The sequence below is a fragment of the Salvelinus sp. IW2-2015 genome, linkage group LG16 (genome assembly GCF_002910315.2).
Source record: "Salvelinus sp. IW2-2015 linkage group LG16, ASM291031v2, whole genome shotgun sequence".
Classification (NCBI taxonomy): domain Eukaryota; kingdom Metazoa; phylum Chordata; class Actinopteri; order Salmoniformes; family Salmonidae; genus Salvelinus; species Salvelinus sp. IW2-2015.
Window position 1 is genome coordinate 41,823,458 of NC_036856.1, and position 16,465 is coordinate 41,839,922.

Genomic DNA, 16,465 nt, shown 5'->3' on the forward strand with positions numbered 1-16,465 from the left:
TCCTGGTTACTTCCTGGTTTTGATTTAACCAACCTGGAAAACCATATCTGTTGAATTCAGGCAATCACTGAACTGATCAATTAGCTCAGTTGGTTTGGTGTGGTGCCTAGTAGGAACAGAACTCTGCAGTAGGTGCAGCACTCCAGGGAAAGGGTTCCCTACCCCTGCCATATGCTATCTGGGAAAGGTGTGTTTTGAGTTTTCAAAAAAATAATTATGAGTTGACTGCGTCTGTATAGCCTACTAACATAGAACCTACTAACATAGAACCTACTAACAAAGAAACATACTAACATTCAGCCTACTAACATAGAGTCAACTAACATAGAGCCTACTAACATAGAGCCAACTAACATAGGGACTACTAACATAAAGCCTACTAACATTCAGCCTACTAACATAGAGCAAACTAACATAGAGTAAATTAACATAGAGTCTCACAACATAGAGCTGACTAACACAGAACCGACTAACATAGAGTCTACTGTATTAAATATACTGTATGAAATACCTAAATTGAAACAACTTACCCTGGAAATGTATGGTAAGACGAGCCTTTCAGTAAACTGTAGGGCCAATAGTAAGATTGGTTTCACACTGATAATCTGTTTTGCTAGTGCCCATCTGATTCCTAGAAGACCACGTGTGATCACAAAATCTGTCACCATCACAGTTTTTGGAGTGTTCTGTTTCAAGCTTCTCAAGGTGGAAGAGACGCATCTCAACGTTGCCATCATCTCCGTGGTAAACTTTTGTCAGTGTGCATTTCACCTTAAAAGGTTGACCAGAGACAGGGTTCTCTGGCACCGTGGACAGAACAGGCACGCGGAAAGCTAGAGGAGTAGAGACCATGAATATTATCAATTAAGGAGCAGAGAATAGAGTAAATTAACTAGCCGATACATAATCACAGTTAAGGAGTAGAAATAGAGTAAATTTAACTAGCCGATACGTAATCACAGTTAAGGAGCAGAGAGAGAGTAAATTTAACTTGCCGATACGTAATCACAGTTAAGGAGCAGAGAAGAGAGTAAATTTAACTTGCCGATACGTAATCACAGTTAAGGAGCAGAGAAGAGAGTAATTAACTAGCCGATACATAATCACAGTTAAGGAGCAGAGAAGAGAATAAATTTAACTAGCCGATACATAATCACAGTTAAGGAGCAGAGAAAGAGTAAATTTAACTAGCCGATACGTAATCACAGTTAGGAGCAGAGAATAGAGTAAATTTAACTAGCCAATACATAATCACAGTTAGGAGTAGAGATAGATAAATTTAACTAGCCGATACATATCACAGTTAAGGAGTAGAGAAGAGTAAATTTAACTACCATACATAATCACAGTTAATGAGTAGAGAAGAGAGTAAATTTAACTTGCCGATACGTAATCACAGTTAAGGAGCAGAGAAGAGAGTAAATTTAACTAGCCCATACGTAATCACAGTTAAGGAGCAGAGAAGAGTAAATTAACTAGCCGATACGTAATCACAGTTAAGGAGCAGAGAAGAGAGTATTTTAGCCGGTAGAGAAAGAGTATCTGAGCCGATATGTAATCATTAAGGGGTGAGAAGAGAGTAAATTTAACTAGCCGATACGTAATCACAGTTAAGGAGCAGAGAAGAGAGTAACTTTAACTAGCCGATACGTAATTCCAGTTAAGGGGTAGAGAAGCTGACTTTTAAACCCATTGACCTACATAAATGATCCCAGGTCAGTAACTTACAGTAAACTCTGAGCTGGATTGTTTCCTTCTTCTGTTTTCTACATTTTGCTGCTGTGCAGGTATACTTTCCCTCGTGATTCGGCTGTACAGCTGCAAAATGTAGATAACTTCTGTTTTTTGTGGTATTCTGAGGGACATTGCTCTCGTCTAGTTCCATCCAGCGTGGTCTGCCCTGGGGGCAGGTTGTCTCACAGATCAAGGTCACAGCATCTCCCACCTTGACAAGGGGTTTGGCTGGGCTAACAGTGATCTCTTTAGCACAGAGTGCAGGATCTAAATAAAAGTTGTTAACCGGTAACAGTAAATGACATGGTCTATTGAATATGATTTTTTTTTTTTACAGTCTTATAGATAGCTTTGTTTTACACAAATCTTAAGTTAGTCACTTCAAACTTTTTTTTCAACAATAAACATTACATTATTGTTAATACATATATTTAAAGAAAAAGTAGAATGGAGGATGGGTACCTCTAAGAGCCAGCAGAAGGTAGCAGAGTAAACAGTGATAGGATTGCAGGTACTCCATTGTCCTCTTCAGTAGTCTCCTGTGACTGTAGTCTGCAAGAGCTCCAGTGGAACTGACGACTGAGATGAGGGGAATTCACATCAGTTCATACACTCTACAGCAGGCCAGGCAGTTCTTGGCCCCCCTGCAGGGCACTCTACAGCAGACTCCTTCCTGTCTTCCCAGGCCTGCCAACATCCTCACACGCAAACCCAGGAGCATTAACATTGGGACAATTGATRTGTTTTTATCTGTGTGTGTRTCTGCACAGAATAACAATGGCTGTGTTTTTGTTTCAATTTTTTGCAATTTTGTAAAAAAAATTAAGTAAATAAAGCTCTTATCTAGAAATGATCATCTTCCAGAAGGCACAGTTAGCATTTTTCATACTCTAAGTATAAAATAATATTTAGAATTCTTCTGGCCTCATTTCAAATTTAATAGGAAAAGGAGTACAGCGCAAAAATATCTGTTTGTCTTGTTTCACGTTCAGACAAAACACTAAAACACTCTTTTGAGATCTGAGGTAAATGAGTAGATTTAATATATGAGTCTATCATGACATTACTTCAACAACCTAATCAACAGGGAAACAGCCTTACTGACAAGGAAAGTGATGGGCAGGTTAAAACAAGGGGCTGGAGATTCCCTCTATAAAACAGGATGATTTTTTATTTAACCTTTTATTAACTAGGCAAGTCAGTTAAGAAACAAATTGTTATTTACAATGACGGCCTACCCAGGCCAAACCGGACGACGCTGGGCCAATTGTGCTCTGTTACGCACGCCTTGAGAAGAAGGAACGCAACACCCTGCTGCAACTCAACTCCCCGTGAAGCAAAAGAGGTATAACTGTAGGTGCGAGAAAGGACGTAACATGCTCCGCCCTATGGAACCTCCCAATCGCGGTTGTTGTGATACAGCCTGGAATCGAACCAGGGTCTGTAGTGACGACTTTTGCACTGAGATGCAGTGCCTTTGACCGCTACGCCACTCGGGAGCCCATCTGGCAAGGAAGAGACGGGGGTTGGGCTTTAACTGGTGGGGTTCCTGGGTAGTTAATTCGCTCTATACCAAGGTCAGGAGGAAGTATTTAACAAAGGAACATTCTAGATTAAAGTCAATCTGTGAAAAGCTTGTTGAATAAATAAAGTGTTACCTAATTTTACAGCCCCCCGTTCCATAAACAGTCAATGGTGCGGAAACTCGAATATATACCTCCTGACCCCTTCTCTCAGTGAAGGACAGGTATTTTTGTTTTGTAATAAATATGTATCTCTTTAAACCAGTGGAGCAGAAATATAATGACCAAAGAATCGTTTTATACAAAGTGGAGAAGTCTTGTTTTATTAAAATGTCTTCCTCCTCCAACATCAGCATGTTTCTCTTTATTTTGCTTTATCAACAGGAAACATCTTAGGCCACTTCATGAGAACAGATATTGTTTCTACTGTGTGCTACCACCAAGGTCAGTTTTAACCTCTACCATTGAAATTCCCCTTTCCCTGAAAACTGGTGCTGGAGGTAGGGCTGCCAYAACCTTACCCACAGGATAACTGCTCGAGAAAGAGTCAACTGGTGGACGAGAATAGGGCTGTCACGGTGCGTGATATCACGAAATGTACAAGAGTCACRAAGTTAAATGAGGTTATGATAACGTTACCATAGGATGTCAGTTGAGAAAAATTCCCTTTCGGTAACTGCCTTGGAAGCTTGTCTGTTGTTCTGTTATTCCACAAGATACAGTAGGTTTTATTCAGGGATAGACAGTTTATTTCCTGCCGATGTCACTGTTCAAGAGTCCACACATTTCACATTCAGCTCTTCCTTTTGATACTCAACCCTCAGTGAGCGATTCTAACAATAGGCCATCATTACCAGCCCATTAGTGAGGGGAACAGGCCACAGATAATATAAATCAAGAGACTTCCTGCAAAAAAGACCATTAGTACTGTTCTAGAACGAGCATCCCTGTGGATAACAGGTGAATAATCGTATCATGACACTATAACTTCGTTCCTCAAGCCAAGAAAAACATATCCCCTCAGATTAATAAAGTCAATAAGCAACTATTAAAATATTTTATTATTATAGGAAAACCAAAACAATCAAAGAGAACATACTTATTCAGGTGAAAGCAATACAGAATATCTTCGTTACAACAACAGAGCATAAAMCTAGAAAATATTTCTCAGTGGAAAGAAAATAGTTGGTGTGCTGGGACAGGTTGTTGAATTACTTGGTTCAACATTCATCTTCATCACTGAGTAATTTGGTACAACGTATCAAATATAATCTAAATCTCACCAATTAAAATATTCTATAAGGCACAATGTCTGACTGGCAATACCAGTTATGTGATATACATTTTTGATTGACTGTTCCAATCAGTTCAGATTATACTGCTAAATTATGCCAACACTTATTCTGCAAATAATCTAGAATTGTTTACTTCAYTAAGACACTCAAGCATTTTGAGAAGAAAAAAAAAGCATCATAGCAGTAAGAATCTGATAAATTACAGCGATCTCTCTCCTCCCAGAATTCTTGGAATTTCAGTGTGAAAAGTATCATATTCAACATCTCTTCTCTGTACCCCCACCCCCCTCCCCCGCCGGCCAACTTGTCCTATAAAAATAGAACTACCACTGAACAATTATTTCAAAATATTTCCAATATAGTCATTTAATTATATTTTTCATTAAGCAAATACTATAACACACACACACACACACACACACAGAGAGAGTGAGAGAGATAAACAAACCTAATGCAGCATCCCAAATTACGATTATTTCCGTCTTCATGTCTGCCAATCCTCGAGGTAAGCTGGTAGGTTGAAAATGTAAAACCAGAGAATTAGTGCAAGACATTTCAGCCAAATATGCAGGGAATGGAGGTATTGAAATTATGTTTTTAAAATATGTATACATGAGCGTTTAACAGCAGAAAAGGAACTCAGTTTCAGTCATTTTACCAATGCAAGGATCAGTGGTGAAATCCTGGAATTTAGACTCAGATTCAATTTCATGCAGCAWCAAACACTTTAAGTGGAATAGCAAAACAACTTTCTTTTTTTCAATTAAAATCAAGGTAACGATTTCATTTTCAGTACAGTAGAAAAGACAAAACAAGAAAAACGTGAAACAATAGACATCATATTATAAAATCAATGCTGTACATCTTCCCTATAAAGCAAACTTTGGGTCTGAAATAAAAACAGCCCACAACAAACTGTTGTCCTCAACCCAGACCGTCACTCTGTAATTACTTCCTGATTTCAGCAGCTGGCCGTTGTGAAATGATCAGAAATAGGACAGAGGACCAGAAAGAGAGGACATCTCAGTTAAAACTAAACAGTGCAGTTGGGCTGAATATTAAATGTTGGTTTGGATCTGTCAGCATAGAAATCTCTATTAAGAGCATATGACCTCTGGAAGATATCACCTCTAGTTCCTAGAGTTCACCTGTGAAGTCTAAAAATAATCCAGAGACACAGAGCACCTCGGTGTGTCTTCATACCATCACCCCTCAGCTACAGAGCCACAGCTACTCCAGAGCTCCATAAAGACGGAGAGGAGCCCAGCCCAGCGAGCCTGCTCCTACCTAGCCAGAAGTCTCCTGTAGCTGCCAGTTCAGTCCATGCATCCTCCCTGCTCTATGCTCTCCTCTACTGCCACCGGCAGGACCAGGTGGGAGATACGGCTCCATAGTCCACTCAGCTTGTCCAGGTCCATCCGATTATAGGAGCCAGGCTTGTCTGAGCTGTTACTTTCCACAAAGGTTTCCGTAATATAATCCTGGACCCTCTCCTCCACCTCATTCAGACTGAGCTCCTTCCCTAACTCCTCCTCAGGCAGCAGCACAGTGAAGAGCAGGAACACCTCTTTGTAGGCTGCATTCTCGTGGTCACAGTAGCGGTAGAATATGATTGTGGAACCCGGGGGCAGCTCCTCAAAGCGATGGATGACGGCTACGGGCTGGTCCCCCTCRAAGGCTCGCCCCAGCTGGGTGTCGATGTCCAGCTTGACCTGGTCGCTGTCCTGGCCAGCCWTGCTGGCCCCGTCGATGTGGATGGAGGAGGCGTTGAGGGCAGAGGAGAAGGCGGAGGCCAGACGCAGGGCAAGGCAGTGCAGCGTCTTCTCCCCCCTGCGGCCTGCTGTCAGCATCAGGCTGACTGGCTCCGTGGGCCGGGCCGTCTGGAGGTGCCTCTCCAGGTGGATCCTGCTCCTCCTCCACAGCTCAGAGCGCTGCCCGGGGAACAGGGCCTCCAGAGCAGATAACTGAGAAACAAACTTCCCCTCTCTCACAGGCCAGGCTGGATGGTCTCCACCCCCTGAAGGCCTGCGGGGCAGTGGGAGGTGCTGGTAGGCCAGAAGACCCAGAACACCAGAGACAAGCAGCACCAGAGCCTGACACAGTTTCCACATGCACCCTGCAGGGATGAGAAGATGACCATGTTTAATTCCAGAAACAAATGCAAATATAAATAATATTAAAATGCCTCCTACTTTAGGACAATTCAAGGAGAATTAAAAAAATATATATATATTTTTTAAAACTTACCCCCAAAAGCTTTCTCAGGAATTGCCTTGATAACAGCTGATTTCTTAATATCTTAAAATAGAAAAATATTCATATTGAAATARTACTGAAATAATCTCAAACACTACTTCCTCAATAAAAATGCACCAGTATACATAACGGTACCTTGTTTTCTGAGTTTGGTAGTTTGTTTTCGAGTAGGAATATTGTTCACCCGACAGCTCGATGTGTAGGACTCTTCAGAGGTGGGGTAACCTCTCATACTATGATGGTTAGCGCTGGGCAATCCTACGCAGAGAACAGTGTTTAAAATACATAACACTTTAGATTGACTAGGAAAACTACATTAGCTYTGTCATTTTACCAGTTTTTTTGTCTTTCCTCTCCATATTATCCTTGTACTCTGCCATGCTGCTAGTCTTGTAAGTCAGAATCTCTGGTCGGTTCTCCAGGGGTCTGAGTTGGGTTGCAGGCTTGGTACCAGACGCAGCTCTTCTTGACGCTTCCACTGAAAACAAAACAAAACACATGAAAAGCCCCTTCAGAGAAAAATATCAGTCTGATATTCTCTGATCTTTAGAGATCGTCAAGATTACAGGTTAAAATTAGGTCCTACTTCTCTTGGTTTTCAACAGATCTGTTTTCAGCTCCTCGGTTGTATGAATGGAACTGCGACTCATTAGGTACAACCTGGGATCTACAATCTCTTGGGAGCCAACACGAACCGTCTTCGGTACGTTCACATTCACGCGCCCCATCAWAGCTGTATCAAAGGGACCTGTTACAGGATGGGTAAGCCACAGGACAATCATCAAGCCTAGTATGCACCATTAAAGCTGCAATATGTAACKYTTTGGGCACACCAACCAAATTCACATAGAAATGTGAGTTATAGATCTGTCTTTATAGATCTGTCTTTCTCAATTAAAGCATTTCTATGCTTCCCGTTATTACGTTTCTTTTTGTGTGTGTCTTTTACTTTGGGTTTTGTACACCAGCTTCAAACAGCTGAATATACAATATTTGTGGTTATTGAAATTATATTTCAAAGCAGTTTAGATGGTACAATGATTCTCTACATCATGACTGCTTGTTTTGACACAAACTGAAATTAGGCAAACTAGTTTTTGCAACCAGGAAAAACTAGTTTTTGCAACCAGGAAATGGCGGAGCGATTTTTGCATATTGCACCTTTAAGTGGGTTAAGGGAAAAAAAACATCAAGAGTCAGTTAAGTTTCCTATATGTGAATTTGGTCGGGTTTGGGTGAACGGTAATGCGGTCCTCCTAAACTCACGTTTATGCTGTGTGACATTGTGATGGGAGGAGTCTTCCTCTGAACTCATCTCCTGGTCCTCGTTCTGCTCCGAGTCCAGATCTTCATCCCCAGTGGTCTCCTGGACATCCATCTTATCCTCATCACAACTGCCATCCCCTGCCACTCCAATATCTGACTTGGTCTTCTTGCCAGGGGACTCTGAGTTGGGAAAGGAAAGCAGTAGATAAAGAAGTACTACAATCTCAATCATCTGTTTAACCTCCACARGCCTCTACGACTAGTAGCCTATTGACTTTTACCATCGTCCTCCATGGAGCCATTGACAGGTGTGGACGGGAGCTTGATCTCTTCCCTCCTCCTCTTCAGCGGACCTCTGGGTGTCAACTCTAMAGTAACTRCTGGCAAGGGCGAGAAAMKKAGTTTAGTGAGTGACAATAACGTCAGCTAAAAGTTACATCCAAGATGGATATATCTGACTGTTGACTTCCAAATTATTGACTGGTTAACCATTAACTTAGCTAGCTAACGTTAACTCATAACTAATTAAATTGGAAAGGCTAAGTTTGTAATGAATGAGTAACGTTAGCTCCGGTTAGGCTATTTAATGAGGACCATGTTAATACTTTTAATGACTGCTAATAAAGAGATAGCTAAGTTAACTAGCTAACTAACATGTCAAAACATCGTGTTAACTAGCAARTGTTTGTTTTCATTCATTTTTACGATATAGCSAATTTTGACTTTGTGGGTGTGTTATCTAGTTTGCGGAAACAGCTAGAGGAAACGGAAGGCTGGCTAGCTAGCTAGGTTATGTAGATAGGATTAGGGTAGCTGCCTGGCTGACAAACCTTTCATCGATTGCCTTGTCGACCTCCTCGCTGGTTGAGCAGAGTTGTTTTGTAAAATCTTAGGATCCATGGTTCCACTCTAAATTATACCTTATAGCGCAAATTAAATATTCACCCGATAGCGCAACTTCTCAAACGCATTTCCTAGGATGGGCCGTTTTTTACAAAACAGGAAATAAGTTGTACGTTCTACAGATTTCGTTGGAAACACATAGCTGGCGAATCTATGTTCCGGATGTAAGCGGTCATTCTRCGACTCCACATCTGTCACATTTGTTTTTGCTCCTCTGCAACAAGGGGCAAATTCAAAGCTGGTATTTATCTGAGGAATACGATACAGTGGGTATGTTCATAACACTATAGAAATGCAAATAATGTTGGTAAATGACCACTACAGGGTTTATACGAATAACATTAGCTTGCTAGCCCAAGGATGTACTCTTACATAACACTTAAAATTCTAATAGGGGGGGGTCTGAGTTTATGTGACAAAAGAAGCACTCAGAGTGTAGCAGAGAATCATTGTACTATGTCAGGGGTTCCCACATTTTTTCACTCAGGCCCCCCTTCCAGAACTCTCTAAGGTATACAATGACWAAACATCACAAGAGGAACTGATGATGCACTACCCGATTTCGGAATTGCACCTTGTGCATTCTACTATTACAACTTTCAAGAAAATATTTAAAACCGGACTGAGTTCCTTTTTTGGGGGGGTGGTGGGACCCCACCTGCCGACTCCTCGGCCCCACAGTTTGGGARCCACGGTACTATGTAAACCGGTGTTAAATATATTTTCAATAAGCCAAAAATTGTATTTACAGTTGTTTGAAGCTGTGTACAAAATCAACATTTTAAGGGATACTTTGGGATTTGGGCAATTAAGTCCTTTATCTACTTCCCAAGAGTCAGATGAACTCATGGATACCATTTTTATGTCTCTGCATCCAGTATGAAGGAAACTAGTCAGCAATTGCGCTAACGCTAGTTAGCAATCTCCTTCAAACTCCAAGAAAAATACATAAAAATGGAATCCACGGGTTCATTTGACTCTGGGGGAAGTAGATAAAGGGCGTCATTGACAAAATCCTGAAGTATCCCTTTAAGAACAGGAAGCATAGCAATAGCTCACATTGAGTGGCTCAGCAGTCTAAGGCACTGCATCTCAGTGCTAGAGGYGTCACTACAGACCCTGGTTCGATCCCGGGCTGTATCACAACCAGCCGTGATCAGGAGTCTCATAGGGCGGYGCACAATTGGCACAGCATCGTCCGGGTTAGGGGAGGGTTTGGCCGGGGTAGGCCATTAATGTAAATAAKAATTTGTTCTTAACTGACTTACCTAGTTAAATAAAGGTTAAATWAAAMATTAAAMAWTTTAATTTAACAGATCTAGAGCTTTTTAGACTTSCTTTCAATGAGTGACAGATCTATAACTCACATTTCTATGTGAATTTGGTTGGGTCACCCAAGAAGTTTACATATTAAAGATTTAAGCCAGAGTGTAGGCGAGCCTACCGCGTTACTCCTTCGTTCAAGGACCTTGTGTTATATTCAGAGGTAGACTAGCTCTGGTAAAATACAGCCAAATACTCCATCTAAATGTGAATCAATTTTCAATTGCGATACGGTTCTAGAAACATAAAGCCCTTTACTTTAATATSACATCAAAATAATTTCACAAATGCTAAATATTCACTTACTGTACACTGTTTTAACCGGCTTAAACTAATTAAACGAATCAAATCTAATCTTTATCACAGTTGCAGCCGACAGTATTTTTCAGTGACAACACRTTTCATGYGGCCTTCTTCCATTACACACAGGTATTMGKAGCATGCTAGATAGCTAATTAGCACAGGTGGTTGCCTTTGTCTTCCGTCTGTCTTCCGTAAAAATGTAGATATGGTGTACCCCAAGAAATTGTGACAGATCTAGGTGCAACCTTCTTATCTAAGGTATCTATTAGGTTTCAAATGTATTAGGACCACTCCCTACCACTCACAGACAGATGGTCTTGTGGAGAGGTACAACCAGACGTTGAAATCCATGTTGAGGAAGTTTGTGACAGAAAATGGAAAGGACTGGGACCATTGGCTGCCTTACCTGTTGTTTTCATACAGAGAGGTTCCCCAAGCATCCACTGGATACTCACCTTTCGAACTCCTGTATGGAAGACAGGTCAGAGGAGCCCTRAATGTCCTCATAAACACCTGGGACAAGCCAAAGATCCCAGAGCCAGAATCCATTCCTCAACTACGTACTGCAAATGGAGAGAAAGACAGCCATGGAAACATGGAGACAAAAATGTTGGTTTGAGAAGAAAGATAAAGACAGGGTCTTTRAGCCAGGACAACAGGTTATGCTGCTCTTACCTACCTCAGAAATCAATCGGTTAGCCCAATGGCAGTTGCCCTTTAAAGTCCTTTGAAATATGGGTCCGTCCTTCCACCTATGAAATTTAAATGCCGGCGCGCAGAAAGACAAAAACAGACCTTCCATGTCAATCCACTGAAAGAATGGAGGTAAAGAGTTCCTGTTCCTGTCAGTCAGCAACTGTTTGTCAGGGCAGTGAAGGAAGACGAAGACGAAACTGAACAGTTCTTCCCTTCAAAGTCTAATCAAACGGTTGGAGATCTGGACTTATCTCATTTGTCTCCATAGCAGAAGGAGTTGGAKGCCATCTCCAACTGGGGCTGCAGGTAGCCAAGTGGTTAGAGCGTTGGACTAGTAACCGGAAGGTTGAGCTGACAAGCTAAAAATCTGTCGTTCTGCCCCTGAACAAGGCAGTTAACCCACTGTTCCTAGGCCGTCATTGAAAATAAGAATTTGTTCTTAACTGACTTGCCTAGTTAAATAAAGGTAAAAAAATAAAAAATCTCTCCTCCTGAACTGTTTTCAGACACGCCAGGTTACACCACACTGGTGGAGCACAAGATCCCACTCAAACACCCCACACCAGAGAATGTACAGGATTCCAGAGCGGCTGCTCCCGATACTCAAGAAAGAGCTGGGGGTGATGAAGTCTCTAGGGGTCGTTGAAAGGTCAAACATTGAGTGGAGTAGCCCTGTTGTTCTTGTCCCCAAGAATTCCATGCGCTCGTATTTAGAATGTTGTGTGGGAACCGCCAAGGTTTTGAAGGTAGCTCAGCTATTGAATTGTTTCTCAGCTATTGAAGGTAGCTAGCTAAGTTAGCTAAACAACTACCGGTAGCCATATCTATGACTAAAAATCTTTAGTATCTCGATTGTAAAACCTCTTCTCTTTTTAGTCATAGAYATGGCTATTAAACAGCAAGCTACAATGTTACAACCAGCCACCTAATGCTAGGTTTACCAGCAAACTAGATGGCTAGCTAGTTAGCCTGGCGCCTGCTAACTTGYTATGCGCCACGCCTCACATTTGTCACTTGTTAGCAAACGTGTAAGATCAGCAAMTGCAAATAATTTTACTAGCTAGCTRTGTAACATAWCTGACGAGGGTTGACATTGGTTATGATTATGATCGTGGATGCATTTCAGTCTCACAAAATTATAGGCATGACACAAGATAGGATTCCAAACAGATGTAAATAACATGTATATCCAGCAAGCTAGCTAGCTAAGTTTACTAGCAAACAGTGATAAGAAACAATAATACAACAATTTATTGTTGTAAGTCTCTGAAACTAAAGCTGGTTTTATTACACAAATATTTGGCTAAGCATGCTTAATAGACATGGCTGTAGGTAGATACTGTCTGCCTACCTACATTTGTACAGTCTGGTCACTGTGCAAAGCTTGAGGGTTATGGCACATKTCTTTCTATTAGGCTAAATATTGTTGTAAATGTAATCTCTGTGCCTGTGCACATGTATGCATGTTCATCTAGTCTACTATAACGTTGATGTTATGCTGGCACAGTTCAACTGTCGTTCACAAAGTACAGTAGAGTATAATTTATTCTAATTGTTTGTCTTACAGACAATACAGTGTGGTGCCTGGGCTTCATCCTTGATTTCTAGTTGATTCTAGATACAGAAACAGAATTCCTGCCTGCGTGTGTCATTGTAGAGGAATTGTATCACGTGAACTGTATCTCTCTCTCTCTCTCTCTCTGTATCTCTCTTTCTCTGTATCTCTCTCTCTCTCTGTATCTCTCTCTCTCTCTATCTCTCGGGATTAGACATTATGCTAGATTTCAAGCAAATGACTCAGGAATGGCAGTTAGATCATGATAACACTCCTTCCACAGCTTTACAAAGTATTCCCTGAACTTTACTACACTGATCAAACTGTGTTGTCTTACTGTATGTTTCTTTGCGAATGGCAATTTCAYCATGACCACCAGTTCTATTAGCTTCAGGTTGGTACATCAGATAATGTGATTTAACCAACGATTTGTGGTATATATTACTGGGAGTTACAGAATMGGTACTGCTTGGTGTAGCACATAGAATTTTCGACCAACCTTAGCGATGAGGTCTTCGTCCTCAATTTGGGGAAACCGGACTCTCAAAATATCAGTGTCCAGTTGCAGGGGTTCAGTGTGAATGTAGAAAATGCTCCGTTCTTAAAAKATAGATTTTTTTTCTCCATTAAGTAATCCAACAATGTGTACTCCAGCTGGCCCAGAACAGAGCGGCATGTCTTGCTCTTCATTGTAATCAGAGGGCTGATATAAATACTWTRCATGCCAGTCTCTCTTGGCTATGAGTGGAGGAGAGACTGACTKCATCACTTCTGATGTTTCTAAGAAATATTAATGTGTTGAAAATYGCAAATTGTTTGCATGTTATACATACACACAGCTCTGRCACACACACTTACCCCACCAGACATGCACCAGGGGTCTTTTCAGTCCCCAAATCCAGAAMAATTCAAGAAAGCGTACAGTATTATATAGAGCCATTTTTGAATGGAACTCTGTTCCATCTCATATTGCTCAAATAAACAGCAAATCTGGTTTCAAAAAACGCCTCTCTCCTATTTGACATAGATAGTTTGTGTATATGTATTGATATATAGGCTATGTGTGCCTTTAAAAAAAAAAAAGGAACATTTCGGGGATCTTTAATTTCAGCTCATGAAACATGAGACAAATACTTTACATGTTGCGTTTATATTTTTGTTCAATATAGAACTGAACCGACTGGGGAAAATCGTTTTTAACGGTCATCCAACTYGRAAACTCAGGCATCTTTCTAGAGCTCMCCTTGTCAAATTGGCTTTACWCAACACCATGTAGATCACTGGTCTTTCATTGAGTTTGAAAAGTCATGCATGCTACATGAATAAGTAGCCTAATATWTACTTTAGTGATAAGKWGAATGTATTTTATCCCGTTCCGTTTGCTTCCATTGAAGAAAAGTTTTTCAACAGAATCAGCRGAATGAATACACAGTTCACYTTTCAAAACAGCACGATCACTTKGCTCGYTGTATTTATAATTCCTTCTCACAACTATCTAAGTGTTMTCCTCCTATCACCTTTCCCTTCGCTTGTGGACTTCAGTGCACAACACATCAGCTGTCTGTGACCAGGYAAAAAAAACTTTCCAAGCCAAACCCTCATAACATGACTGCTATTACCGCTACACACAGCCTACATCGTTGTCACATCATAGTCAACATAGCTACTAGAACTAACGCGTTAGTTAACCCGCTACCAATCATACAGTACAGTATACAGTCAGAAAGCAGTTTAKCAGTTACACCAGTGGGCCCTAGTGGCAATAMATTTATGAAATTCAGTGAGGAGGWTGGTCCTCCCCTTTCTCCTCTGAGGAGAMTCCACTGACCYAAACATACACACAGTCAGTTGTCTGCTTGTGTTGAACATTGAGAGGATTCTACTGTTGATACTTTAATCCAAAGACAAAACAATACAATTGACAGGGATTGACTGATATAACAAACAGAATAACAATGGCTGTGATTTTGTTCAACTTTTTTGGCAATTTAGTAAAAAATAAATAATAGTTAAAACTCTTGTCTACAAATGATAATCTTCCAGAAGGCACAGATTAGCATTTTTTCATACTCTAAAGTATAAAATAATATTTAGAATTCTTCTGGCCTCATTTCAAATTTAATAGGAAAAGGAGTAACGCAAAATATCTGTTTGTCTTGTTTCACGTTCAGACAAAACAACTAAAACACTCTTTGAGATCTGAGTAAATGAGTAGATTTAATATATGAGTCTATCATGACATATTCAACACTAATCAACAGGGAAACAGCCTTACTGACAAGGAAAGCTGGAGATCCCCTCTAATCAAGCATTATCAAACCTGACGTATGTCGCAAGGAAGAGACAGGAGTTTGTCATTCATATCTGGGAGGGGGAGGGGGGGGGGTTATATCAGGGTGTGACTATAAGATAGAAATTCTCCTGGGTAGTTAATCAACACTCTACACAGAGGTTAGGAGGAAGTTTTTACAAAGGAACATTCCAGACGAAGTCATTTCTGGGAAACGCTTGTTGAATAAATAAAACATTTCCATCCCCCGTTTCCAATACGGTCTATGGTCAAGACACTAATATAACCTCTGACCCCTTCTCTCAGTGAAGGACAGGTATTTTTGTTTTGTAATAAATATGTATCTCTTTAAACCAGTGAAGCAGAAATATAATGACCAAAGAATCGTTTTATACACAAGTGGAGAAGTCTTGTTTTATTAAAATGTCTTCCTCCTCCAACATCAGCATGTTTCTCTTTATTTTGCTTTATCAACAGGAAACCTCTTAGCCACTTCATGAGAACAGCATATTGTTTCTACTGTGTGCTACACCAAGGTCAGTTTTAACCTCTACCATTGAAATTCCCCTTTCCCTGAAAACTGTGCTGGAGTAGGGCTGCCACATACCTTACCCACAGGATAACTGCTCGAGAAGAGTCAACTGGTGGACGGAAAGGGCTGTCCCGAGTGCGTGATATCACGAAATGTACAAGAGTCACAAAGTTTAAATGAGGTTATGATAAGTTACCATAGATGTCAGTTGAGAAGAATTCCCTTTCGGTAACTGCCTTGGGAAGCTGTTCTGTTTGTTCTTTATTCCACAAGATACAGTAGGTTTTATTCAGGAGAGACAGTATATTTTATTTGTTTTTCTTTTTTAGGGGTGGGATCAGCTTTAATATGAAGATAGATTGTAGCTTCCATCAATGTAACAAGTTGAGTATCAGTTGAGTAATCAAGTGGAGCATCAGCATGTGTAGTTCGATTAAAACAGTCTCAAAATGGCCAGAAACAAATAACTTTCTTCTGAAAACTTGTCAGTCTATTATTGTTCTGAGAAATGAAGGCTATTCCAGTGTGAGAAATTGCAAGAAAACTGAAGATCTCAGAACAACCCTGTGTACTAAGTCAACAACGACGAGACGGCCTAACGGGAGGAGGTGAGGGCCCTCGGAGTGTGGTGTCAGGAAAATAATCTCACACTCAACGTCAACAAAACAAAGGAGATGATTGTGGACTTCAGGAAACAGCAGAGGAGACCACCCCTATCCACATCGACCGCTGCCAACATTTAGTGGCCGCTGCCAACATACTGACTCAACTCCAGCCACTTTATAATAA

General features: G+C 40.8%; 1 protein-coding gene across 3 annotated transcripts; it reads right to left on the minus strand.

The window, feature by feature from the left end:
- Positions 1–5,352: 5,352 nt before the first annotated feature.
- LOC111975738 (torsin-1A-interacting protein 2) lies at positions 5,353–9,064 on the minus strand. 3 transcript variants are annotated; one of them, XM_024004291.2, is made up of 8 exons: positions 8,905–9,064; positions 8,356–8,451; positions 8,075–8,254; positions 7,395–7,556; positions 7,143–7,286; positions 6,944–7,066; positions 6,800–6,850; positions 5,353–6,668 (listed from the first exon to the last, which is right to left on the minus strand). In XM_024004291.2, the coding sequence occupies exons 1-8, from the start codon at positions 8,972–8,974 to the stop codon at positions 5,869–5,871; spliced, it is 1,626 nt and encodes a 541-aa protein (XP_023860059.1). In that variant the 5' UTR covers positions 8,975–9,064; the 3' UTR covers positions 5,353–5,868. The 3 variants fall into 3 exon arrangements, with proteins under 3 accessions (XP_023860059.1, XP_070303791.1, XP_070303790.1); XM_070447690.1 differs by having other exon boundaries at positions 7,395–7,541; positions 8,356–8,454; XM_070447689.1 differs by having other exon boundaries at positions 8,356–8,454.
- Between the last annotated feature and the right edge of the window lie 7,401 nt (positions 9,065–16,465).